Genomic DNA, 27,174 nt, shown 5'->3' on the forward strand with positions numbered 1-27,174 from the left:
ATGAAATTCCTCGTCTCTCGCTAACGCTATGTCGTATTCCCGGGTTAGGACAAAGGGAATGGAGACATTTAAACACATACAGGATTAGGTAACGTTCATACCTACGTTGAATACTGTATAGTCCCCATGATTTGAGGCGTTCCCAATAGCTTAATTTAGACATCCCGTCAATATATCTCGTGACACTCTTTTGTACTCGTTCAATCTTATTTAACCCCCCAGCGGTCATGGGGGCCCAGATTGGGGAAGCGTATTCAAGATGTGGCTGGACTATTGATTTGTACAGGGTTTTCATAGTCAGTACATCTCTGGACTTGAATGTTCGATATATCCAGCCGCAAGTTCATGAGCATCTTTATATAATCTATAAACCAATCATTATTGTCCGTGTTCTGTTCTTGCTGTACATTTTGTTTTGGTGGCCGCTTGCAGCACACATTATATTTTGAGAAATCTTTTCATTATTTTTGACTTAGATGAACCATCAAACCGGCATATATGATACAAGAGCAAGCTACAGTTTCTTTGAAATCCTTAGGATGAGCCATGAATGGAGGCGTCAAATATGTCCAGTGTACCGTTGTCCATGGATAAGCACGTAAGCATGTTTTCACTAACGTGCCACTGGCCGTATGAAGAACTAGAATCGATGAAAAATGTTGAAATCGGATCATTTGGCTAAAATGTGGTCCTCTGATTGCTTTTTCATTAGTGGCTTCAGTGAAATCAAGATGGGTTTTCGCGCATTCAAGTTTTCGTTTGATATGATGCTTATACAAACCCTTAAATAAATGGTATACTCAAGTGTCACCTCTTTGGGCTCGTAAGATTCGAACTTTTATCAGCTTGAAAGTCTAGCTTAGACTCACACGCACTCGTATAAGCAATTGCAGATTAGCCCTAAAATCAAAGATGAACTCACGATGAAAGGAACAAATTTAGGAACTTTTTAGGTATTATATTGATGATATCTTTTGAAAAAAGCAAGGTACATACATATATTTCATTTCGTCATTAGAATGTCGTTGACAAAAATGACTCCAGAACAGCCAATTGCGAGTGATTTCAAGTGAAAATTCAGCTTTACCAATTTAAGTATGCAATAGTAGAATCTAGAGATAGAGAGGTATCTATCTAAACAGAGTGAAGTGCATTAATTAAGGCCAGAGCTACTTTGATGCACCACGGCGCAAACCCTATGGAATGTGGCCCCGGAATCATAAAAAAAAACAACAGCAGATACGAACTCTTAAATGAACACGTCCCTAAGTTACGTGTGTGCGTTCTAGGGAGGGCTCAAAAGAGCAGATAACTACTCTGATAACGATAAACATTGCGTGCCCGTATGCCAACATTAACTGATAATAGTTGTGCAATTAGCTGTAAAACTCATAGGCCTCGTAAGCACTTAGTCTAAAACTTATCAATTCTGACCAATTACATGTTGAGAGAGAACAGTGATTCGAAAAGTGGGTGATCATGAAGGGGTTGATTTTCTTTGTGTTAAGTGTGGTTTCAATATGTGACAGTCAAAACCGAGACAGTTGTGTTGTTCCATCTGAGTTCGATGGGATGGTACTTGGCGAGGATGCAAAACCTGGAACAATTTTGACCTCAGTCTCTAGCGAAAACTATGCGAGTGAGCTTTATTCGTTCGGGCAAACAAACCTGTCATTGCAAGTTACGTACTTGATGAGGAAATGATTCTTTCTAGATTTAACCATCGCTGATTCGGCTGCCGATTACTTAGAGGTGTTTGAGAATGAGGAGGAGAAGACCCTGGGTCTGAGAGTGTCCAATACCGTCTCAACCTCAGTGGATTGCGTAAGTAATTGGCAATTTTTGCTTGTAATTGCCTAAAGAATAGAGAAAGCTGCGTCTAAAAATGGAATCCTGCAACATGTTTCAATCGTGTCATTTGTTTGATTGGAGTAATATACATTGAAAATAAAAAGAAAGATTGTACCTTAGCAGGAACGTTTCCGACCATTCGATGGCAAAGGCAAGGACGACTTAACCACTGGACAGCGACGGGGGTGGGGGAAAATGAGTAATTCCAATTCCAATCAATCAAATGCATTTCTCTTTACATGAGTTGACTCAATTATAGCCTCAGAGAGCAATGGTCAGTTTTGATCTCAATCGAACGTCTGCGTCAAAAGTTATGAGCATTTAAATTTCGGACTAGGGAGGGTGCAAATTGAATGAGCTAGCACCAAGTTGGTAAGATCTTACCAAGGTGGTGCTAAGAAAGTCATTTTCTGCCCACGTGGTACTGAGTTTCTGGACCTCATTGCTTTTGACGCAGACGTTCGATTGAGGTCAAAATTGGCGAACGTTTTCTGAGCTAACTAAAAACTAAAGTCGAACTTGTGTGAAGGAAAATGCATTCTGTTCATCTGGAGAAAAGTTACGTTTTCCCCACCCTACCGTCTCTGTCCAGTGATAGCGTCGTCCTTGGCAAAGGTCAAGGAGGGGAATTGACCTGCAGACTAGAGACGTAAGATGTGTCTTACCTTGTTCACTCTGCCTCTTAGACTGCTTAGCTAAGATTCAAGTGCTAACATTGGAAGTAATTGGTTGAAGAATGTTATTTGTTCCCCGTTAAACTTCTTCTTTGGTACATTTGTCCCAAGGTGTTATCTCGAGGCAAATTTGTTTCCATGGAATCAAAGTTCAATGTGCGTAAGTTTTGGGCCTATTCATATTTCTAGCCTTTTTATTAAACTTGTAGAGCATAGGATATCATGCCAATTAACAAAAAGAGTGCCAAAAGGAGATAGGAAAATCATTCAGTGGAGATATAGGTTCAAAACAAAAATGCTGGTTTTAGTTCCATGGGGTCAAGACCTTCATGGGACACTGGAAGTTGTTTTTTTTACTCTGCATCATTTTGATATTATCTTAAAATATTAAAAAGCATCTCCTACAACCTCACCCTCAATTCCTTTAACCTCTTTTCTGCCCAAACTTTGTAGCCCTAAGCCCCCCTCTGGTCGTCATGAGCCCCATTTATCTTTTAGATCGTATGCTCAGGTGGCGGCCAGAGTTCCTTCTCCCTCTTCTCCCCTTTTACCCTCTCCTCAAAGGTTCTCTTATCCTCCACCTATGTTTAGTTTTGTCCAAAAACAGGATTTTTTAAGGTTAGAGAGCCTAGTCAAAGATTTGATAGCTCTAGTCCATCGAAGGGCTATCTGCCCATAAAAGGGCTTTATTTGCATGTGCATTGTCTTATTTCCAAAAAAGATAGCACAAAGATCAAGGTTCTTGAGGAACTAGCTTTAGATAGGCAGGTCTCGTTCATTTCCATGACAGAAACCTGGCTTCGACCAGGAGTCTTAGATGAAGAGCTGGCCATGGTTGGTTTCAATTTAGTTCGATGTGATAGAGTACGCCCTGACAATCCCATTTTTCCGCATGGGGGCGTATGTCTATATGTTAGAAATGACCTGCACATTAGTCATGTAAAAATGTCTAATGGAGAATTAGAGGTCTTAGTTTGTCATCTTCAAGGTCTTGATCTGTCCATTGTGACAATATATAGGCCCCCTCTTGTTCAGTAAGCTCGCTCTTGTCAGCTCTCCAATTCATAGGAAATGAGTTGGACCAGTCAGTTTGCTCAAATGTTTTCTTTGTAGGGGACTTCAATTTTCCGGCTAGCGTTGTAGAGTGGGAGGCTAGTCCAGATGCGTATATTCCTATTTCGAAATCGACGTCTCAGTCGTTCGAAAAGCTGGAGGAATTTGCGATCTTGCCCTATGTCTCTCAGCATGTTGGTGTAGCCACCAGAGCAAATAGCGTTCTTGACTTGCTTTTTTCCAATGACCCTGATCTGATCCAGTATGTCCATGTGACACCTAGTAATCTGTCAGATCATCATGTTCTCGAGATAGGGTCGACCATTACTCAAAAGCCGGCGTGCTCTAGAGTAAGACCGGCCAAAAAGATCGGTCTGGCTAAGTTCAAATTTAAAGATGAACATTGGCCGTTGATTATAGAAAGGGTAGGGGAGCTTGATCTTATTTCAATTCTGAAAAAGGAATCGTCCATAGATGTAGCCTTAGACAAAATGATTCTTGTTTTTGAGGACGTCTGTTCTAGTCTAGCAATCTTTGAATGTGTTGCGCAAGGCGGGGCAGAGTCTAAAATTCCGAAGTATAGGAAGCAATTATTTAAAAGGAGTTGCAAAATAGCAAAAAGGCTCCAGAGCACTTTGAATCCAGTAGTTGTGGCTAGCCTTCAAAGAAAGTTGGATTTAATCCAGGGTAGAATTAAGGCCTCCATTGAGACCGATCAGTTGAATAAGGTAAGTAGAGTTGTTCAAGAGGTGAGGTCGAATGCGAAGGCGTTTTTCTCTTATGCAAACTCTAAGAGAAAGATCAAACTCCCTGTAGGGCCTTTTGAGGTCGATGGGGAAGCCATAGACAATGTAGGGGCTATGGCCAACATATTTGGAGATCAGTTCTCTAGTGTGTTTTCAACTCCACTGAGTTTAGGAGCAACAGTCCATTGCTCTATTGATGAGTTGGTTGGGACTGGCAAGGCTTGTCAAGTTGAGCATTTAGATGATCTTTTAGTCACAGATCAAGATGCTTTAGAGGCCATCAGGGACTTAAGGCTTTCAAGTTCTCCAGGTCCTGATGGCGTAACATCTCAGTTTCTGATGAGATGCTCACTGGTTCTCGCTCCTGTTTTCTCGTACTTGATGCGTTGCATCTTGGACCAGGGCAAGTTCTCCTCTTCTCTGAAGGTAGCTCATGTTGTTCCAATTTTCAAAGGGGGAGATAAGTCACTCCCCAGTAACTACAGGCCAATTTCTCTCACTTCGAATATTGCGAAGGTGTTTGAGAAGATCATGAAGTTCAAACTTGTTGAATTTCTTGATATACATGAAGTCCTTCCTCCTAGCCAGCATGGGTTCCGAGCACATTTTAGCACGGTTACCCAACTGATTGAGCATATAGAGCAGGTTATTGAGGGACTGGAGAGCCATGAATCAGTCGATGTAGTTTATCTCGACTTTGCCAAGGCCTTTGACAAGGTAGATCATGGCCTTTTAGTTAACAGGCTCCATGAGATTGGGATCCAAGGCAAGGTTCTCAATTGGCTAAGAAGTTTCATTTGTGGTAGGAAACAATTAGTTAAGGTTGAGGGATCCCTTAGTGACATACATGATGTCAAGTCGGGTGTCCCTCAGGGCTCCATTTTGGGTCCTCTCCTTTTCATCATCTTCATTGCTCCGCTTCAGAAGCTTGGTAGTAGTAATGTCAGTATCTCTTCTTATGCTGATGATACAAAATTGGTAGTTGGTAGGAATGGTCAGGATTCTGGTTGTCTGGCAAAGGTCCTAGACCAAATTTATTCCTGGGTTGCTGCGAGTAACATGGCCTTGAATGGAATTAAATTCCGTTCAATGACCTTTGGGTCGACGCCATTAGACACTCCACTATTAGATGATGAAGGTAAGGACATTGAGCAGGTCTCATCCATGAAGGATTTAGGTGTAGTCCTCCAAGATAATGGAAAGTTCGATGAGCATATTCAGTTGAAAGTTGGTAAGGCTTTTCAAACATGTGGTTGGATATATCGCACGTTTAAGTCCAGAGATAGTGTCACGATGCTAACTCTGTACAAGTCGATTGTTCAGCCGCATCTTGAATATGCCTTTCCCAGTTGGGCTCCAATTAGTTCAGCAGGTTTGCAAAAGCTTGAGCAGGTTCAAAGATGTTTTACTAGGAACTTTGAGAATATGAGAGAGCTCTCGTGTTGGGAGAGGTTAGAAAGGTTGGGATTGTACAGTACTCAGAGAAGATAAGAAAGGTATGATATTGTAGGTACGTTTTCAAAAGCATTCATGAGCTTTGTCCCAACCCGGGACTTAGGGTCAATTGTAGTGACCGTAGAGGCTTAACGTGCGTTTTGAGAGCACCTTCAAGCCCTCGAGAATCCAGGCTAGTTAAACCAATGAAGTCCACCTCTCTTATTTCTCGGGCTCCTTCATTGTTCAATTTGCTGCCCTCAAATATTCGTAGGGCTAATGTTGGTGTTGATCCAGTAACAGGATTTAAGTCAGACTTGGAGAAGTTTTTGACTAAAATTCCGGATCAACCTTATATTCAAGAATTAGCCAGATCAGCCAACTCCAATTCGTTGGTCGATCAAATAATATATATAAATAAAAGTCAAGTAAAATGAATAATCTTCTCGTCTTGAACTGCTGGGATTCCAATCCCGGTAGCGGTAAGGAAGTCCGCAAAAAAAATATCATGATGTGGGTAACATCCCTTTGCTTATCCGTTATTTCACATTAGGTGTACTTTACGAGGGCAGATGTTTTTTCAAGATATCGTTACTGGAGAAAACCCTACAAGGTTCGCATAGACAGTCGTCAAGTATGAATTGAAAAATTTGTGGATTTCAGCAATGAAGTACCGGTTGCGTAGCCTACAGCTGCATGTAGCCCAATCTGTTCCTGGATGAACTCATGGGATATCTTGGTGAGCCTGGATGTATCGTTGAATCAACAGGACTTAAGGCCTCTTCGGGAGGACCTGCCCCTAATTGTCGTGCTCTTTTCGATATTCGTTGAGAATACGTAGGCCTTGTTGATCCGGTAGCATCTTTCAAGTCAGACTTGGACAATTTTAACTAGCATTCCAGATCAACCCAGTATTCAAGGACTAGCTCGGTCTGCCAACTCAAATTCGTTGGTAGACCAAATATAATATAGAGATTGAAGATTGAAAGGTAATAAGTAGACGAATTATAACCTTTCATTTTAATAGTACTGGGGATTACATTCCCTGTAGCGGTTAGATAAGCCCACGAAAAAGCACCCCCCCGAAAATGTTTGAACAGACAGTGATGTATCTCGAAACAAATATTTCATGACCATTCTAAAAGTCTCTTTCGAGTCTTCACCACAGCCTTGAGCCTTTTGTCTGTGGAGGCCTCTTTGTCAGGTCAGATCAGTGTATGGTTTGTGGGTAACCTTTGTTATTGGACCTATTTTATGACGGTTACCGATTAAGTTGTAGTAAAGTACTAATCCACAACAGACTATATTTGACCTTTTCAGCGAGTAAACGCCACATTAGATGATCCTGAAAGTAATAGTGTCTATGCCTCGATTGATATTGAGTGCCTTGACACCGGAGAAATCGGATCTAAATACGTAAGTAAGGCAAATACAATCGCATTTCAAGCTTGATTTCAGACTCTCCGCTAAACTTTCAGCCCTCCATCAAAATCACGAACGTGAACAATCGGGAGCCTTTGTTTTTCAAAGATGATTTTGAACTATCCGAAGTTGTTCCATCCATTCCTCCCGAATTCTCTTTGAGTCAGCTGGGATACGACATGTCTGATTTATTCATTTACGATCTTGACCACACCGGGCTAAATCCCACGGACTCTGCTTCTACCTTTAACATTACAAGTGAGGCGATAGTTTATTGAGTTCGTTGTTGTTCATAAATCTAGAGCGTACGATAATGATTGATCCGTTAGGCCAACGAAAATATATCATACGAACACTTCTTTGAACTTCCAGTGATGCCAGATGATCTTTTTGAGCTGATTAAGACTGACGAAAAAAAGGTCTTCTCGGAGCCGATTTGTTCCGAGATCAAACCTGAGTTGCCAAAAGACATAGTAGCCCTGGATTTGAAGCTAATCAAACCGGTTCCTGCAGATGTGCCATTCCCTTATGTGCTGACAATCAACGTCATAGTAAGTACTAATGATGCAGCAATTCCTCCTCTCATCCGAATCCAAGACATTTTGCTTCTAAAATTTACGTCATTTCAGGATAGCAACGGCCTCTTTACCCAAGGGACAATCTCCATCAACTTCAAACGGGAGGACAGATATCCACCTCAATTTGGACAATCACTGTACTATGCCACACTCATGAGTGTAGTTGTAAGGGCACTTTGTTGTTGGTACGTTTGGTCAAAATTGATAATTGTGCGCAATTCTTAGTTCGAAGGGCCCTTGTCTGTGAATGTGGAACCCGAGACAGTGAGCGCCGTCGATGGAGATGCATTCCTCAATGCGCCTATAAGCTATGAGCTCATGGACGGCGAATGTGAGAAGATTTAGTCGATTTATTTACTATATATTGGTAGACTATAGATCTGGTTCGTAGGTTCCGAATCGTTTAAAATTAACAAATCCTCAGGAGAGTTAAGCTGGGAATCAAAATTGAGTCAAGCTTGTATTGATCAAGGATCAGCACGACTGATGATTAAAGTAGGTAGAACACATAATTACAAACATAATGGTCAGTGAGATTCATGATTTGTTGGATCACTTCAAGGCAGTTCAAGAGGACAACCCCGAGATGAACAGTCTAGCACCGTGTGTCGTGCAATTCCAGACCGACACACAAAATCCTGATTTTGATAACCCTATCAGCATGACCACCCTGGATTTAAAGGTGAGGGTTCGTGCCATCGAATGAATCAGAATGGAACCTAATTCAAATACTTCCAGACAGGAGAACTGACACCCAAGGTAAAGTTCGTAGTCACGGATAGCGATAGTAATGACACGCTACAGTTGACCTTACTTGATGGTAAGTAGGCAAAGAAGCATTTTATTTTTCAAAAAAAAGCTTGCGATTACAAGGTAGGAATACAAACTGTTCTAAGGTCCTGGATCAGAGTTCTTTGAAATTAATCAAGATTCGGAACTAATAACTTCGACAGACTTCGATCCAATCAACCTTCCTAAAGGGAACACACTGAACTTGGTGGTGCAAGTAAGTGAACAAACCAAATCAATCGGCTATGAACAGAATTTAGATGGTATGGTTGTTTTCATAACATTCAGGTACAACAAGTCAGTAATTCCGAAAGAGTCTCTACTACCAATATACAAGTGAACTATGCGTACAATTTCGATGGGCCTGCGTTTAACGAAGAGAGCTATTACTATGAACTGATCAATCCCAAACCTGAATCGGACGTTACTTCCGAGGGTGATATCAACGCCTTGGATACCGATAATCTGGAACCACCTCCAACGATCGACTACAAGCTGAGCCCCAGCGACTACTTTTCGCTCGGAGAGCCATTTAGCGATGGATCCCCTAGAGTTGTTTACGACGGCGGTGCCATGGAGACCGACATCCACATCCTCGCTATTGAAGTGAGCATTTATCTCAGCATTCCTATGCGCTAAATTAACTTTTAGCAATATTTTGTTCAAGGCCATTGAAACCGACGCTTTTCCGAGCCAAGGATCAAAGACCAATATCGTCATCGGATTGACAATCGATGCGAGCATTTCGTCCACAGAACCAGGTGAGTTCCTTTCTCCCTGTTTTGTACAAGTCATCCTAATCCAATGAATAAAATGTGATTTCAGCCGATACGACTACAACAGCAACCCCCATTGTGGATAGACCAGCGTTCGAAAAGCCATTATACACCAAGGTTTTCCCAAACGGGTATAAGCCAGATACCAACTGCATCAATGTCAAGGCTCTTGGAAATGCCGACGATATTCTGTATTCCATCGAATCTGTTGAGGATCCTGCATTTAAACTGCTCTTCGAAATCGTAGATCCCAAATCAGGCACCATTGCATGCAAAAATCCTTCAGACATTACCGAATACGACGAGACCATCTTGATCACCATCAGAGCAAGCTATGCCGATGATCCCGACAACGCTTTCGACGAGAGCATCGTTCTGATCACCGTGTCTGAGGGAGACGAGAACGAACCGCCATACTTTACTTCCGGAGACTTTGGCCAAACAGCAACCCAGAGTGTTGGATATCCGGCCTTCATATTTTTGGAATCGTTCATCAGCATGCCTTTGACGAGAGTGATCGCCATCGCCCCCAATTCGCAAGTCAAAATTGAGTACAGTATCAAGACTAGCGGCGATGATGAATCTTCGAAGTTTTACGTGGATCCAGACTTGGGTTTCATCTATGCCTTGCCATCCAAAGCCAATGACATTCAAGGCCTGTGTCCAAACGATTGTACATTCATGGTTCAAGCCTCAAGTAGTCTTAGCTCGGTTGTTGAAATCCAAATTCGGATCAAGTCTTTGGAAAAAAATCAAGTGATTGGAATGGAAGTGAAGAAAGACGGAGAAACCCCCGCTTACATCTTGAGCACATTGAATGAAGAATTGACAGACCAAGAGGTGTGGCTGCGGCAAATTCAGTATCAACCATCCTCTAATGACGATCGAAGTCTTAGAGATGATCAAAACCTACCGGTCTTGTTCGTTTCAGCCTTAAACAAAGACAAAGTGTTTGCAGACAAGGATCTTTTAGAAGCGTAAATAAGAGCTGACAATTTTAACCACAAGGAAGTTCTGCTTTGATTGCAAACTCTTCCTGTTTCAGATTGCTGGAAAATTCTGATTTAGTTGATGTTGGATACGAGTACACGATCCACTCCATCGACGGGAATCCTGCCGACGACGGCAACAGTGAGGCCCTTTTGATCGTTGTCATCGTTTTGGCTATTCTTTTCTTATCGAGTGTCATTGGCTTGGTCGTATTCTTCTTCTACTTTAAGAGGTACGCTCACTAGAGTCGGGTTTTCTTATTGGGTCAAGAAATCAAGGAGGCACTCATAATCTGGTGATGTGTTTCTTCCAGGAAACGCGATGCCTTTATGAGAGACGACTCGTCCCAAGAAATCAAAGATGACGACGCAATGTCACGACCCAATCGTTTTGCTCGACATGATGGCTCGCCTACCAAGGACTACAACAAATCCAGTTCTGTCGAAACAGATCCCAAGACCGTGATCTATGCGGGCACGAATTTGAATTCTCAAAGGAATTTTGATGAACTCAACGATCAGTTAAGGCAGCACTTAAGCGATGCGTCGAAGAGGAGGACCGAAACGCCATTGGTGACAGGGTGAGTTATAAATGACAGGGTGACTGCTTTTTCAGTCAACAAATAATGCTTGGGTTGAAAGGACACACGCACACGCAAGAAACAGTATATAAGTTAATCAGTGCAAAGTGGGAAATTCACGATTAAGTCGTTTGAAAATGGAGTGATTTCGACGGGAAACTTAATTCATATTGGAGCTTGTGTCCAAAAGATGATAGGTCGAATATCCAGATCGATTGGGAAGACCAGAAGCGTATTATTTCTTACTGTTCCAGTCCGTCGTCACGATCAGAAATCAGTTTTAACCAGTCACCAATCGCGAGTCGGCCACCAACCTCCCTGACTCCCTCTACACCTAAGCGGAGACCCGCTCCACCTCCTCCCAAAGCTTCGCCAGCACCAAAACAATCCGAAGGTCTTGATATTGTCCAGGTAGGCCCAAATGTTTCGAACTCAACCAGTGTATTCAATCCTCATAAAATGGGCGTAAACCCCGTCTTCCGCCTTAGGAACCATCAAAATTGAATGAAAATAAAAATCCAGTTCCAACGGTGCCCGGCCCACCAAATGAACAGAGTCCCTCGCCAGTCGCCCCTCCATTCCCGAAGGACGATGGTGCTACCCCACTGGATCGAAAGATTTCGTTTAACGAGAGCGCCGAGGTGATTCGGGTCGTCGCCGAGTCCAAAGAGGCCCCAATTAAAGAAGAAGAAGAAGAAAATGAAAATGAGTCCGATGGCGACGAGTCATAAGTTCGATTGTAATCGTGAAATCACTTTTATTAGACATTGAAAACGCTCATTGTATCCACCTTTTGTTGATTGTACTTATTTCGGCTCATTTACTCTTTTGCTTGCATGGCTCGTACAATATTCTTCAAAAGCCTCAGTTCTGCATCGCCTTCAGTTTCCCATGCATAGGTACTTTTTGGGCGTTCCACTTTGGATTGGTTCTTAACATTTGCTTTGCTCACCATTTTAGAGAACGGCACATGGTTCTTCTCAGATTTTTTACTGAAACATAAAGTTCATAAGTTGGCATTGGGATTCAAGTTCTGTAAGGTACGTCATACCTATAATACCTAATTTTGGAAGAGTCCGTGCTGTCTGCGTATAACTCGCTAGTCTCCTCAACTGATGCTTGACTATTAAGTGACACTAAGCGCGTGAATTCTTAAAGAAAATAAACATGGATGCAAAAATGAATTTTGACTTAGTTCAAGTTCGGCCTTACCTCCGTGATGTGAGTTTCCTCGACCTTGCGGAACATATATCCGAAGGAGAAACTTGCTTTCGATGCCAGGTTCCAGGGTTAAAGGCATTATGCAGTACTTTCCCGACGCTAAAGTTAACCTTTTAGTGCACTCTCTCAAATTGGAATAACTATTAGATCGAGCCATCTATAAGATTAAAGTTCAAGGTGTGAACCGTAATGATATTGTGAAACAAGTGCTGTACATTGAAACAAAGTCTTTCCCCGTAATCTCTTTGAACAAGATTAAATGATTTAGAACTTAGATATTTGATTATTTTTAAGTGGCATCCTTATTAGAAATTCCATTCTTTAAGATTGGAGTGCAAATCTCTAAGCCCGGCCAAAATTTGCAGATAAGTATAGGCTTTATTGGCAGCGAATTCGCATGAAAAAATTGCCTGAATTTGTTCAAAAATTTGGAAGAAAAAACTGCCCAAATATAGGCACTGACACGATTTGGAGGGCTGTAATATCAAGCAATGAGTAGACGAAAAAGATATTCTGTCATAATAACTTCCTGCACCAGAATTTGACCCCGTGATAAGATTATTGCCTGGTTGAAGCAACCACTTCAACTGATCGGCAAGGCCAGCATCTTGTACAGCTTTAATACTAAAAAATATATAACTATAAATCAGAGATCACCAACATCAAAAAATGTCAGAGTGAAACTGTGGCAACAATTGTTTGTTATTACAGTAAGTTTCATTACATGATAGACATTGGTTTAAAATTTCTTAAACATGGTGGAAGGCAAATTATTCTAAAATTGATCATCCTAACCATCCTAACTATTTACCCCGGGTTCAGATCTGCTTGGTTTTAAAGGAGAAGTGCGTTTCGAAACGAAACTGCGCTCGAATTTTTAAGCGAACCAACTTTGCACTTAGCTCAAAAAGCTTTCGGGAAAAAAACCCTCATTCTCACCTTCTTTCTTACTATGGGGACGTTTAGGCAAGCTCTGGCAGGTTCCTTTGTTTGCTGGTACCAGAGTCAGTGATACAAGTTTGGGGCTTCAAACACGTTTTTTTAGAAGCTAACCCTTCTTTCGCATTGCTATATGAGGAAAGGTCAGCTTCGTTAAAACCAGTTTGAAACGCCAAGTTTTCATCACTGGCATTGGCAGGCAAGTTTGTTTGCTGGTACCAACGTTTGCCTAAATGTCCAATAATGAACTCAAAGTTAGAAGAAGAAAAAAAGCATAAATAGCCAAAGTTTCTATATTTTTGCGCTGAAATGGTTGAAGTTGCATAATATATTTCAGAAAGTATCAAATATTGCTGGTAAAATTGCAATCTATGCAATTAAAACAAATTTGCTGAAAAATCTGGGATATACATTTTTTGCACAATTTGCACAATTGGCAAGATTTAAGTTTTGGCCGGCCCTAGTATTTGTTAACTAACATACCGGGAGCTGATTAAGTTAGAGCTAAAGTATAACTACCTAAGGATGACGGAATACATGGATATAGAGGCTTTTAGTGAAAGCATCATTTCTGGTTCTAGCCCAAGAAATAAGATTATTATACAACCAACTTTGGTATGGGAATTTGAGGCCCAAGTAAAAATTTCCATAATGATTGACTGATTTTTGTAGAACTGAGACCTACTGCAGCCTTGTTACGAGACACGAACGTGTCCATCTTCCTTCTTTTGACTCGCACTAGTGCAGAGACAGTACCAAATTTCAATGGGGTACCCTCACGTGGTTTCGTGAGCGCATGTTTTGGGATGCGACAAATAGTTTCGTGAACGCACATTTTGAAATGCGACTGAGTAAGATTTAGTTCTGTCGCAGTTCAAAATTTGCGTTCACGAAACCCCGTGGGGGTACCCAATTGACTATTGTGAAACAAAGCCCAAATCGAACAGAAATTTACAGTATAATTTAAATCATATCTAATTGATCTTATCAGGAAAAATCGTTTGCTTAACTGGGTTAATCACGTAGTATGATCTGACATAAGAGTAATGAGAATATACATGTGAACGCCCTAGCAGTGGTCTCAATGTATTTCGTTTTTCTTGGACTAACGAAATGCAGTGTTGCCAGGCTTTGGAGTAGAGCTGTGTTCGGATCCGACAGGGTCTCTGAATCTGATCCGAAGTCATTTTTTATAATCCGAATCTGAATCCGAAATTTTTTCCCAATCCGCTCCAAACATTTGTAGGAAAATGGCCTTTGAGCTTGCAAAAATTAAACCAGGTTTAAAACTGAGTGATACCACCAAATAGTTATTGGCAATTAGTCTTCGAATACCACAGTGAATATGTGTTAATTGTTGTATTTTTTGATTCTATTCTGTTGTCAAAATGGTGCACAAAATGTTGATTGAAGGGCTTGATATTCTGAGGAAGTTGGGTTTCATTTTTTTAAAAATGACTTTAAAACCGCAAATACTTTGATTTCTTTCTTCTTTTCTAAAATTTTGAAGCTCTTCATCTGTGTGGAATTACTACAAAATTTTTAAAATTCCTTTGAAGATAGCAAAAGTGTAGTAGTTTTATTCGTTTTCTGAAATATTAAAGCTCTTTTATTCCTCCTAAGAATTCTGAAAGCAAGCATTATCAACACAAAAATTTGTATACATCTAGTTTATCGTAAATTTTTGCATTGATCCGACATTTCAATTCCTCAATTCGTCAATCCAAATCCCAACTAAAAGCCGAATTAGACCAAATCCGAATCCAAAACCGAATCCGATCGGATTCGATGCACAGTTCTACTTTGGAGGAGATAAAATCCAATAGAAGAAATGTATAACCTGCCTAAAATGCCAGGTAGTAAAATCAATGATGGTTCCACTGAAAGCAATTGGATTGGTTGGTAGGAAGAAAAGACCACAAATATTTGATTAGCCATAGGGAACATCAACCTTTATCATTCTTGGAAAAGCTGAAGAAGAAGCGCAAATTTTTCGCCAATGGCAATTTAGTCAAAATTACAAATATCATCCTCACTACAAATGACGTGGCCAAGAAAGCCTCCATTGCATGCTGTATTCGGGCTTGCTTTAGGATCAATTTTTCTCATTTGATTTTAGGTTCTTTAGTTTGATTCTTGTTTTCGTACAGACCTTTCAATATGACATTTCAGAGGTTGATGATAAAGAGGAAAAAAAAATACTTGTCACATTACTTTCATTGTATTGAAGGAGGGTTTATGAAAAGAAAGCAATGTATTTCTTTGCATATTAAAGCACAAGAGTTTTCATAAAACACATTTCATGTAAGTTTCGTTTCCGAGTTTAACTCTTCTTGATGAAATAGATCCCTTTGTGGTCAAATCACCCCCATACCTTGACCACTGGCTCTGAGACATTGACCAAAATGGCAATGATACAAGTGGGTGTTAAAAAACATAACACCAGCTTATGCCAAGGGGTATATGAATGCACAAACACATTGAAAAATGGTGCAATAATATACAATCAAACATGGGGTCCCAACTCACATTGGGTGGGATGGATGAAGCCAAGTGCCAATTGCCTGCCTTGAAGCTCTAAAATTCGAATACCATTCCATTTCATAGATATTATTATTTTATCAATGTTATAATACTAATATGCTAAGGTCGGGGGCCATTTCTTTAGACTAATCCTTCGGCACTAAAAACTAAAAGAATTTCCCCCAGCAAAATGTGGCAGACCTACTTAAATGTACATACTTTGTGTACCATTCCTAAAATGTTTAACGATCGACCTGCAGTTATGAACTTACCACACTGTTTCGCTTGAAGAATTTTGAGTCAAGTTGCTTCAAATCCGGTGGACATTTGTACAATGCAAACCCGATGCTTTGGGACGTTTTTCGATCCTTTTGCTTTTGATACAAAGAGATGATAACGGGAGCCAAGCTCGAATCGTCGAAATGTGGAATTTGGACAAAGAATTGTGGGTTTTCAAATCGTTTGCCTGGTTCAGAGAAATGTGGAAATGTCGATAAATTGCGAGTACAATATGAGTTTGAACAATCTTACCCAAATCTCTAACCCCTGGTGCGCTCACATCTTTCTTCCATTCTCCACTGTATTGAAAGTGTTCAAACTCGGTTATGCCCTCACTATGAACACCTTCCATCGCTTTTGGTGACAAGTGGCATATTTCCAAGCTTAGGAAATATTTCATAAAATCGCGAAAGCTCATGTAGAACTCTCCATCATGATGGCAAATCAGCTTCAATTTCCTCTTTATCCTCTTGGGTATGAGCTCCCAATGCTTATCGCTAAATATATGATACACGGAGTCACAAACATCTCCAGGGCAATCAATCAATCAATCAATCAATCAATCACGCCATCCCTCTCACCCGTCACTCCAATCGCCTTTCCATTCGTTGTGGTTTCCATGGGGATTCCGGAGCCGAACCAACGGGATACCGCCTAAAATTCCTGGACATTTGATTTCCATCACTTTGTTCAAGGTGTAAGCGTGACCGGCCAGTAAACCCAAAAAGTCGTTGTACTCATTTTTCAGGGCACATCCCATGAATGCCCCTCCCGCGTCTGCTTTAGACATAATTGAGAACAAGATTTGAGGATCTTTCTCGAAATCTTTCACTTCCAGCCGTTCTGGAATGCCACCAGTGAAATCCACAGCTGCATCAACTGTTAATCCACCGGTCAAAGCCTTGTAGGAACCGTACAATTTGGCATAAGCTTTCTCCAACAGAGCACTCCAAAACTCATTTTTAACACTCGAGGTCAAATAGATGAGTTTGCCGTTTAGGGTTGGGAGTCTATCGTCAATAACAACTTCTTTCCACTGACCAAAGACCCAGAAACGGAAGCGAAAAATTCCTCGATAGTCGCCTTTTTGAAAGCTTTGATTCGGAGGGACAACCATGTTGAAGCAGTCTTTGTTCTCGGCCAAGTTGGCCAAGGCAGCCAACAGCCAACAGTTGCCAATCGCTCCTTGGTTGATATCAAAGCGATCAAACTCTCCGACAAACATCTTTGGACCCTCTTCGATGTTGAGTTTGGCGCATATTGCCTTAGATTGAACAACCTTGATGATTATGGAAGATTATCACGGCACAAATAGTCGTAAAATACCTTTGGCCGAAGCCATTCTATATTGGGAGATGAAGTATCATCCAAGGACGTGAAAACATCCGTGTCCGCCAAATGTTGGTAATCGATGGGGAATTCGGGATCTCTGAATAGTTTTCCCTTGGATATGTATGTCTCTTTGATTTTGTCAAAGTCTTGACGTTTGAATTTTTTAACTTTTAGCGTCATGATGAACTCACACTAACTCAGTTTAAGGTCAACAGATTGTGTCATAGCAATCAAGGATAAAAATATTTGGGAGAGATAAGTAGAGATCAGAAAATCTTGCACAAAAACAGATTGAAGTTGGAAGATAAAGAATTCTTGTTCATACTGGCTTTATACCCAAGATTGTTTGAAAAACACGACTATGTTTCGAAAACTTCGAAAATGTTTGGCATCTCAAAATTACTGGATTTAACCAGGTATTGAAATTGGCATTGTGCAACAGTATTAAGTTCTTTGACATTGCCAGCCATTTCTTCAATATTCTTAAATCAAATGATCAATTCAACCCATGCATTTTAAAATTGAAACAAATAGTTAAAAACATGAGTTAATGTAGCTTGGTTTTGCATTGCATTGTGGTTAAAAGTCCACTTCAAGCTTCTAGAAAAATTCCCAAACACATCTAGGCATTCTCCACCTTACAAAGCCATTAGGAGCAACTTTGGTTTTTTGCTATATGGATTTCTAGATAAAATTGAAAACTTGCATACCTACAAAGATTTAAAAACCTGTTGTAACTTTCATAAACATTATAGAACGCACTTAGATAGCGTTTGAATCCAAATCATCGTACTATCTGTTTTATTGTGTTATATGGGAATGACTCTGTTTTCATGTGTCTTAGCTCCAAAATGCCTCGGTTGTATCTGTACTCAATTTTTCAGACAATGTCAATAGAATAAGACACTGTTTTTAATTTTCTTTCTTTAACTAGAAATAACTCAAAACGTCATTCACTATTCTTTAAACAGTTTAAATCTGCATTGTTTAAAACTATTGAAATTACACCAAGTTAAGCAATCAATGTAAATTTCAATAAATGGGGTAATCAGAAAAAATCCAAAACACTAAAATTACCTGTTTTAATCAAAAGGGATGTCCGGTAATATTTTGACTTATTTTTAGATTAAAGAAACAAAATGAAAAATATGACCCAAGTTTCCCCGGCCATATTTCGGTGGCTTACAGAGGGTCATTGTTCCCAGAGTTCAGTCGTGTACGCCCTCTAAATTTCTGGTCTTGTCCTTTTGCTTGGCGCAGAACATTGTTGTTTAATTTAGCAAACATTTTTTGCTAACCATGATTTGACAGCAAGAGCTAACATTCTGTTTGATTGGAATGATTTTGCATCAACTTTGAGGAGCATTGGTGCAGTCGAAAGTTTGACAATATTGGATAAATATTGTATCATGGTGGCAAACCAATTGCAGTTTAGATTTCGTTCACTTGGGAATGAGCTTTAAACGTTTGTGACTAGACAAACGATTAGTTCATGATGTCTTTTGCAACAGTCCTGATTCCGTACCTGATTATTTTGTTTCGCATGGAAAAATGAAAAATAATGTCCATCGTTTATTCCAAATTGTGCCCCGAGTCACTTCGACTTATGAGACCCAATCTACGAGTAGCATGATATTTATGATGTTGCTTCTTCGAATAAATTGCTGAGCATGATCCTTATCTCTACTGATACGATGAAAAATGTTAAATTTGTCACGTTTGTTATTAGGCAGAACTATTCGCTCAAAGGTTACTTGTTGGTTCAATCCAATACCGTCTGATAATATGTTGACCTGCAAAGCTAACTTTAGAGGCCTAAAACGAAAGGGCAAAATCAAGGACTAATTTCAAACAAATGTACCACACCCAAAACATAAAATATCTCGGGTTTTCGGGTGGTATTATAGAGCCTAATGATGTCATGCAACCAATAACTTTGCCACAATATACTAGTAAAAACATCGACAATGACACATCGACAAATAAAAGGCACAAAAAACAACACGCTGGAATCAGATTTAATATAATATATCTCCTGCAACTCACTCATGGCGTAAGAACATATAAAAATAGGTGACTATTTTTTTGTATTTGGGGTACTGGGGTCGGAGGGTTCGGCCAACTTAGTTAGCCATCACATCGTCCGTATATTGTTCCGCAAAGCAGTCCGTCTCAGATTGGCTCTCCTTCTGTGGGTGTGGTTAGCGTCTAAAAGCTTCCTTGAGAAAGGTCCGGGAGGAGAATCGAACCAGGGACGTCTCTCATAATAGGAAACTGCGCTAACCACTACACCACGTCTCCTCTTTAGCAAATGTTGATGACTACTGTATATGAAAAAGAAAATGTCCAAATGATCTGAGCAATAAGACAGTCGTCTTGAATCTAAATTACAATCAGGATGACAGCAATTACAAAGTTTCAGAGGGTAAGAGCAAGCGCTACAGATCCAGATAAAGGAAGTTAAAGGTGAGTGATGAGATTCTTGGGTATTGCTATGAAGGCCATGATCTCGATTAAAAAGGTTGGGTTCCCGACACTATTGGAAACTATCCTTGCTAGCCCAATGTTGAGGGGCTCTGTTTCGCATATGAAATGCGTCATGCATTATTGCTATATAGGAGCATGCCCATGTTTTGCTTGAGGAATTTGGCGAAGGTAGGATTGGCGGGTTTGAGAGCGGATTGGGCTGAGTTGGGAAGCCAAAGGTGTAGGCTGTGGAAGAAGATTGGGATGATGTAAGCCTGGAAGACCTGAATAATATTTGAAGGGGAAGGTTTTTGGTGGGAGGTTTATTTTAAATGCATCCGATCCTGGCCCTGGCCTTGACTATTGGTAATTTGAAATGGTGGGTGAAAGAGGGTTGGGTTGAGAATGTATTGTTGATATGGAAGAAGGTGGGAGGCAGACGACCTTTGTGGAAATCCATGGCCTTCCCCCTAATGGTTTTTTTTACGAGATCGGGCTGCCGTTTGTTCAAGGAACGTGGAGAAAAAAAATCCAACAGGTGTAAATAAAAAATGCGACCAATGTGATAGTTTCATCTATGATAGTGAGGTCCAGCGTCAGCAAGACACCAAGGTGTGTTTTAATGTTGTCCCATTTTGGATTGATAAGAATTCACTCACGGGATGAGATAATAGGAGAGGAGCTAAGACCAGAAAGTCTAATGGTGTCAACCAAAAGGTCATTGGGCGGAATTTCACTTCATTCAAGGCCATATTTCTCTAAGCAACACAAGATTACATTTGGTCTAGAAACTTTATCAGACAACCGGGATTCTGATCATTCCTACCAGAAGGTAAATTTGTATCATCGGCATAGGAAGATATACTGACGTTGCTACTACTAAGCTTCTGAAGCGCAGCAATGAAAATGACGAAAAGGAAAGGACCTGAAATGGAGAACTGAGTAACACCCGACTAAACGTCATTTATGCCACTAAGGAATCCTTCGACCTTAACCAATTGTTCCCTACCACAAATGAAACTTCTTAACCAATTGAGAACCTTGCCTTGGATCCCAATTTCGTGGAGCCTGTTAACTAAAAGCCCATGATCTACCTTGTCAAAGGCCTTGGCAAAGGCAAGGCAGACTACATCAACTGACTCATAACTCTCTAGTCCCTCATAGACCTGCTCTATACTCTCCATCAGTTGGGTAATCGTGCTAAAATGTGCTCGGAACCCAATCAGGCTAGGAGGAATGACTCCATGGATATCAAAAAATTCTACAATGTTGAACTTCATGCATGATCTTCTCAAATACCTTCACTATTATCGAAGTGAGAGAATTGGCCTATAATTACTGGGAAGCGACTTATCACCCCCTTTAAAAATTGGAACAACGTGAGCTATCTTTGGTGAAGATGGAAACTTGCCCTGATCCAAGAGGCAACGCATCAAGTACGAGAAAAGAGGAGCAAGAACCAGTGAGCATCTCATCAGAAACTGAGATGTCACACCATCAGGGCCAGAAGAGATGGAGTCCCTGATGGCCTCTAAAGCATCTTGATCTGTGACTACAATATTGATTAATAGCTCAACTTGGCTAGCCTCGCCAATGTCAACAGACTCATCTTTAGAGCATTGAGCTGTTGCTCCTAAATTCTGTGGAATTAAAAACTCACTAGAACCTGATTTCCAAGCATGTTAGACACCAGGGTGCTGCTTGAAGAACAGGCTCACCTAGTAGTATTGATCGACTGATTTGACCAATGTAGAGGATGAAGTAGTCTCTCCTCTTGAAATAGAGCAGGAAAAGACAGTTGTAGAGAAAACAGTCTGTCCTGTTTTCCGGAAACAGCCTTGTCCTGAAGAAGGAAAAGGCTGTCAGTTTGACCACCCTAAATGGTGCAAAAGCTTCTCAAGTTCGGCTTTGAGAAGGAAGTATAAAAAGAAGAAGGGATGGTCGAAGGTAGATTGTCCTTTTTCCACCCCAACATGTGTCGTAAGTCCATAAGACCTGCTGAAATGTACGGTGTACCTCCGTCCATAAAAAGGGACATAAAGGAGGCAAAGGTACAGACAAGTTCAGCCTCGGAGTTTTAGAGCTGGCCCCATACCTAAATCTAATTCATAATTAATGAAAGATGCTACCGGATAAATGAGGCCTACCTATTACCTACTAATAAGTCGAGGTAACGGAAACAACCATGCCAGTCGAAATCTCCAGAACAAGTCTGCTGACATGGGAGAAAACTGGCGGGATAATACGAATGTGGTTTTCCATAGTGATGGGATCAAACAAATTTCCAAAATCAGGATCGCCAGAAAGCTAGGAACTCAAAGCACGGGCCTTTTCTAACGTATCGTAGAATATTAGGCTTGACCAAAAAGGTGACCCTGGTTTGATCGGAGAAAAATCAGGGTTACTTTTTGTGATTATCTAACGGGTCTTCGACTTTCCGCTAGTAATGCCGTATGCCATTGAAAATGTAAATTACTAGCCCTACTTGCAATCTCCGGTGATTTTTTGTTTGATCCCCATCAATAGGGGATGTCAAGTAAAGGAAATTCAAGGAAAAATGTGGTCCGGCACCCTGATTTTGGGCATTTTGGGGAGAGAGAACTAAGACAAACATCACAGTCAACTCGGTCAACTCGCACCACTCGCCCATTGAATTTTCAATAATTCAGTGATTTTGAGCGAGTTGTGTTACAAAACCCTACGAAATTAGCATGTTTGGTGATAATCAGTGAACGCACTATCAAACTGGCTCAATACCACAATGCTAATTGCCTAGACAAGCATGTAAAATGGAAAAAATATCAAAATCCAATGCATGCACAGTGCGGTTTGGCTGGGCATGTTGTCTTTGATTTTACCCCATGGAATAACGTCAGTTGTCCATGAACGCGTTTACTTGACTAGCCCTATAGTTTTCCCACGGCTGCTCCAAGCTCCGAGGTTGCGTGATAAACCCCAAACCATAGAAAAACCAAAACTAGATCTAGAATGCTCAAGCTCAACAGGAGCTGTACCGCACGAGCATGCTTTCAGGTCAGCTGAAGTTGGTGGAAAGGGGACAAAGATATTTCATGAAATCTCGCTTCAGCCGAGTTGGATTATTCTCATGAAACGTTTGTTTTTCCTCTTCAATCTTAATTTCTTTTGAATCTTACAAATATACAGGTAGAAAGAGCGCTAGAATGATAAAAACCATGCTTTTTGGGACATAATACACGTAAGATGTCAAAAAAGATTCGGACATTAGTAGAGCAAATCACTTACTCTATTGATTGCCCTTGTTCAGCAACGCATGGTGAAAGTGTAACAAAATGTATCCGAAATTGCAACGCAATGATGAGGCATTTGGAATTTCGTTTCAATCTCCCAAGAATGTGCTTGAATGGGGGCGATATGATTGCACCTTTACATAGTCAAGGTCTTTCCTACACCTCTGGACGTCAGCCTTAAACCAGGCTTGCTCCTTGCCTTTCAGTTAAGTGTTTCCACCACATGGATGAAAACTTTATCTTGAGCCCCATTTTAACCCCTTCAAAATTTCGTTCTTAAAAATGTGGTCGGACAAGTTACTCAAACCCGTTTTAAGAAGCGTGCTAGACGAGAGTAATTGCTTGACAAGGAGTCATATTAGTGGTTTCTACTCTGAATTTGGACGAGCTGTCAACGATTCAAATTTGTACCATAGTTGTCTTAAGTAGCTTGACTACGAATGAAACATTTTGCCCACCAGCAACAGCTGAGATGAAAACAAGCGATCGCAGCGCCTTTGATCGATCTATATTTGAAGTTATCTATGCCCCGAACACATCATATAAGGGGGAAGCAAATGAAACAATGAAGGAGCCCAAGAAAGAAGCGAAGTGCACTTAGTTTTTCCCACTAGCCTGGTTTCTCGAAGTCTTGAAGGTGTAGATGCACGTGTCCTCGGTTTAGGTTCTCTTGAACAACTGCTGTATTTTGGTCGCTTGGCACTCAGGGTTGCCAGGCGCTATAAATCTCCCCCACCGTGGGCAGATCCAGTGGACGGAGTAACTGGGATCGATAAAAGAAACAAGAAACATACACAAAATATCGCGCTAAGAGAAGAGCACACCTGTTCATTCCAGAGGCAAGAGGGGCCCCGTGTGAAACGAGGTACTTCTTCATTGTCAGAGACATTCTTGTTCCATATGCTTAAATAACTTGGCTTCTTGTAGGAAACGATAGCGTGTAGTATTCATGGACAGGTTGTGGATTTGAGAGAGCGTTGACTTGTTCTGAAATTGTGTTGGGGTACGGATTAGTCGTCCATGAGAGGAAAATTGCAAGGCTTCGTCTTCTGGGGACAACACACTGTCTATCCGGAAAGAGGGTTTTAGGCGGTCATGAGAGACGTTGTCTGGTATCCCGCGTCGTTGGATACGAAAGTATTTTGGATGCCGCTTCAAAACCAAGTACGGGCCAGAGTAAGGACGTTGTAGGGGCAGCTTTGCGGAAACAATCCTCTCATACACGTGTGTGCATGACTCGAGGGCTATACGAAGCTCACCTGGGTCGTTCTTTTGACGCCACTTTGGTTCAACGAAGCTGAGCAAACGCATGGTGGTTTGCAGGTTGATCAGGTACTTGTGGGGGGACTGTGGCTCCGGAGCAGTAAACAACCAGCAGGAAGGCGGGGAGTCTTGCCAAACACCATATCAAACCAAGAGCATTTGAAGTCCTCCTTGACACAAGCCCTAATTCCCAATTAGCCTCCAGATATTTGTCTCTCAGCTCTTTGTTTGTAGCGTCCCCTGTACAGTCCGGAGGCCAGATTGCTTGACTTTCTTACGAATGGTGGGCCATTGATCCACAAACTTGCCAGAGTTGGTGAGGATTGAGCTCGGGTGGCCAGGTCTGCGGGATTACACTTACCAGGGACATGTCGCCATTCCCTGGCGTGTGTGAGCTCTTGGATTTCCCCAACTCGATTTACAACCAAAGGCCTGAATGTGTTTGCCATGCATGCAATCCAAGAACGCACAACGCGGCTATCTGTCCAGTAAGCAGATCTAGACAATGGGAGGCGGAGGGAATCTCGCAAATGATGGGCAAGTTGGGCCCTCAACACGGCTGCCTGGAGCTCCTGCTTAGGAATTGTCATTGGTTTCTTTGGAGAGACTTGATTCTTTGATCATATTATAGGCACTTCACCTGCTCCTTCCACACTGCTCTGGAGGTAGCTCACGGCAGCAAAGGCTTCCTTGGATGCATCACAAAAAGTGTGGAGTTTATAGACCACTCCAGTGTCTTTGAATGGGGATAGTGCCAGTGGGATTGGGGAATCTACAAGGTGTTGTAGGCCTTGGAGCCATTTCGTCCACCAAATTTGCGTGGGCTGGTCAACAAGTTCATCCCAGTCGAGGTTCTGTGCCACTAGCGGCTTCATTTTGATTTTTCCAGCCACAGTAGCTGGAGCGCAAAGTCCTCTCAGATCAAACAAGGTGGCAAGGCAGCTGAGGAGTCCACGGCGAGTGAAGGTCAACTCCTGTAGCCCTGATTGGAAGACCAAGTTGTCATTACATGTGTTCCACTTCATTCCAAGTACCTTGGTAGTCGGCTCAGCATCGTCCAGGTCTAAAGAAACCTCTGCCTCACAGCCCACCTCTCTTGGGAAGCTTGGATGGTTAGACCTCCAACCTTGTAGATTGAAGTTCTCCTTGGCTAGGACGTTGCGAATCTCTGTGGCAATGCACACTGCATGTAGAACTGGGTCTGGATCCTGGTTTTGACCTCTTGGGAACAAGAGCTGTCTTCAGCAGTCCAAAGGAGAGCAGAGATGGCTATGCATGGTGAGGGCAAATCTCCAAACACCACGCCTGTCATCTGGTAGGTCTGGAATTCGTCTTCAGGGGCCTTGCGCCACAGGAATCGGTGGAACCGAGCATCATCCCCTCTCAGACCAACCCTGTAAAACATGGCCTCAATGTCCCCTGTGACAGCCACCCAATGTTCCCGGAATCGGAGTAGGACATAAAGCAACTCATTTTGAAGAGGAGGGCCTGAGAGCAAACAGTCATTGAGGCTCTTTCCCTTAAACTTGCTTGCAGAATCAAACACCACTCAAATCTTTTTTCCTCCTTTCTTCCACACTCCATGGCGGGGTAGGAATCCTTCCTCATGGACCCCCAGCTCCAGGGGATCTGACACCAGACGAGCATACCCTGCCTCACCCCGGCCTCTTAAAAGTTTCCGTCCTTGTTTAATCGCTGCTCAAGCCCTCTCATTCGTCTTTCAGCCTGAAGGCGGTTGTTTTCAGGCTTATCGTGCCCAGGAATCCATGGAAGCAAAGCAACATATACCAGACCATTCTTGGATTTCATCAATACATCTTGGATAGTTTTCAGGGCATACTGATCCTGAAGATTGAGGGTTGGTGTTGTTGATATTGCCTCCGATCCCTAGCTTTTTGTATTGTAGAATTGGTTGACTAAATTGTCCAGGGTTGGGGTCTCAACTCCCTAAACAAAATTGACGTTGTGTTGCAGACCACCCTCATTATCTCCCATCTTGCCCCAACACAACCATCCCAGTTGGGTCCAGATTGCATTCCAAGAGTTAAATCCACTGTCCAGCGTCCAACCCCAGCAATACTTCAACCCCACCACTACATTTAGGAAGGGGCAAATCCTGGAGGTGTTTCCAGTTTCCTTGAAATTTTGGCCACTCCCCACCATTCAGGCTAACGCAGACCTTTGGAATTGGTTTGATAGTTAGATACCTTGGTGAGGTTTGCCCTGGGCCAATGATTCCTAGTTGGGACTCTACTGAGTTTACCTTCTCAACACCAGCTGCCCCATGGATAAAGAGGGGGGCCTGTTTCTTGATCTTAGCACCAATCCGTTTCAGGAGATTGAAACTTGCGAATGAGGTGTCTGATCCCTCATCTACGAGTGCATTCACCACAACCTTCCCATTTGGTCCACTACAGGTGATGGGTATGATTCCAAGAAGAATTGTGGCCTTGGATCGGGATGTATTTGCCCTAACCTTTGGATGACCATTTGGGGGGTAGGCAACACCCATGACAGTCCCAAAATTGCAGTTGTGGATCAGATAATGATGCATTCTTTCACACCCAATCTCGGGACATTGAGTCCTCTTGCGACACAAACGGCCAGAGTGACCTGGTCTCAGACAGCCAAAGCAGAGCCTCTTTTCTCTGACTACTTTGAACCCTGATGGAGGGTCCAGATTTGCAAACTTGGGACATTCTGTCAACTCATGATCTCCCCTGCACATAAGACACTGGATAGAGGTTACAGTATGGGTTGCTGTACGACGCGTAGGTTGGCCATGGGTGAAGGTAGTGGGTCCGTGGTACCTCATATCTCGATGAGTCAGGTCCAGCAGCCAGTCACACAAGATGGTTCATTCTGTCATGTTTGGGTGTGTGGCGTCCAACCACGTCCCAGGCATTGTACGTGTCTTTGTCCAGTTTTCGCTCCAAGCAACGAACAAGTTGGCCCCATAATGTATCAGTCTTCCCAACCTTGTCTTGGA

The 27,174-nt window shown here is 41.9% G+C and overlaps 2 protein-coding genes across 3 annotated transcripts; one reads left to right on the forward strand and one right to left on the reverse strand.

Annotated features, from left to right (window-relative positions):
• The first annotated feature begins 1,394 nt into the window (after positions 1-1,394).
• LOC131891138 (uncharacterized) lies at positions 1,395-11,671 on the forward strand. Its single transcript, XM_059240654.1, has 18 exons — positions 1,395-1,639; positions 1,715-1,824; positions 7,079-7,174; positions 7,237-7,438; positions 7,553-7,731; positions 7,810-7,923; positions 7,984-8,089; positions 8,150-8,253; positions 8,321-8,440; positions 8,497-8,578; positions 8,655-8,764; positions 8,836-9,153; positions 9,215-9,308; positions 9,373-10,300; positions 10,369-10,545; positions 10,627-10,893; positions 11,148-11,304; positions 11,382-11,671. The coding sequence occupies exons 1-18, from the start codon at positions 1,480-1,482 to the stop codon at positions 11,622-11,624; spliced, it is 3,567 nt and encodes a 1,188-aa protein (XP_059096637.1). The 5' UTR covers positions 1,395-1,479; the 3' UTR covers positions 11,625-11,671.
• Positions 11,672-11,713: 42 nt separating this feature from the next.
• Positions 11,714-17,421, reverse strand: LOC131891141 (calpain-B-like). 2 transcript variants are annotated; one of them, XM_059240661.1, is made up of 7 exons: positions 17,182-17,421; positions 16,437-17,119; positions 16,108-16,352; positions 15,849-16,042; positions 12,106-12,271; positions 11,945-12,044; positions 11,714-11,885 (listed from the first exon to the last, which is right to left on the reverse strand). In XM_059240661.1, exons 1-7 carry the CDS (start codon positions 17,365-17,367, stop codon positions 11,714-11,716), a joined length of 1,746 nt encoding a protein of 581 aa, XP_059096644.1. In that variant the 5' UTR covers positions 17,368-17,421. The 2 variants fall into 2 exon arrangements, with proteins under 2 accessions (XP_059096644.1, XP_059096645.1); XM_059240662.1 differs by having other exon boundaries at positions 11,954-12,044; positions 17,182-17,419.
• Between the last annotated feature and the right edge of the window lie 9,753 nt (positions 17,422-27,174).

Source organism: Tigriopus californicus, chromosome 11, assembly GCF_007210705.1.
Source record: "Tigriopus californicus strain San Diego chromosome 11, Tcal_SD_v2.1, whole genome shotgun sequence".
NCBI lineage: Eukaryota > Metazoa > Arthropoda > Copepoda > Harpacticoida > Harpacticidae > Tigriopus > Tigriopus californicus.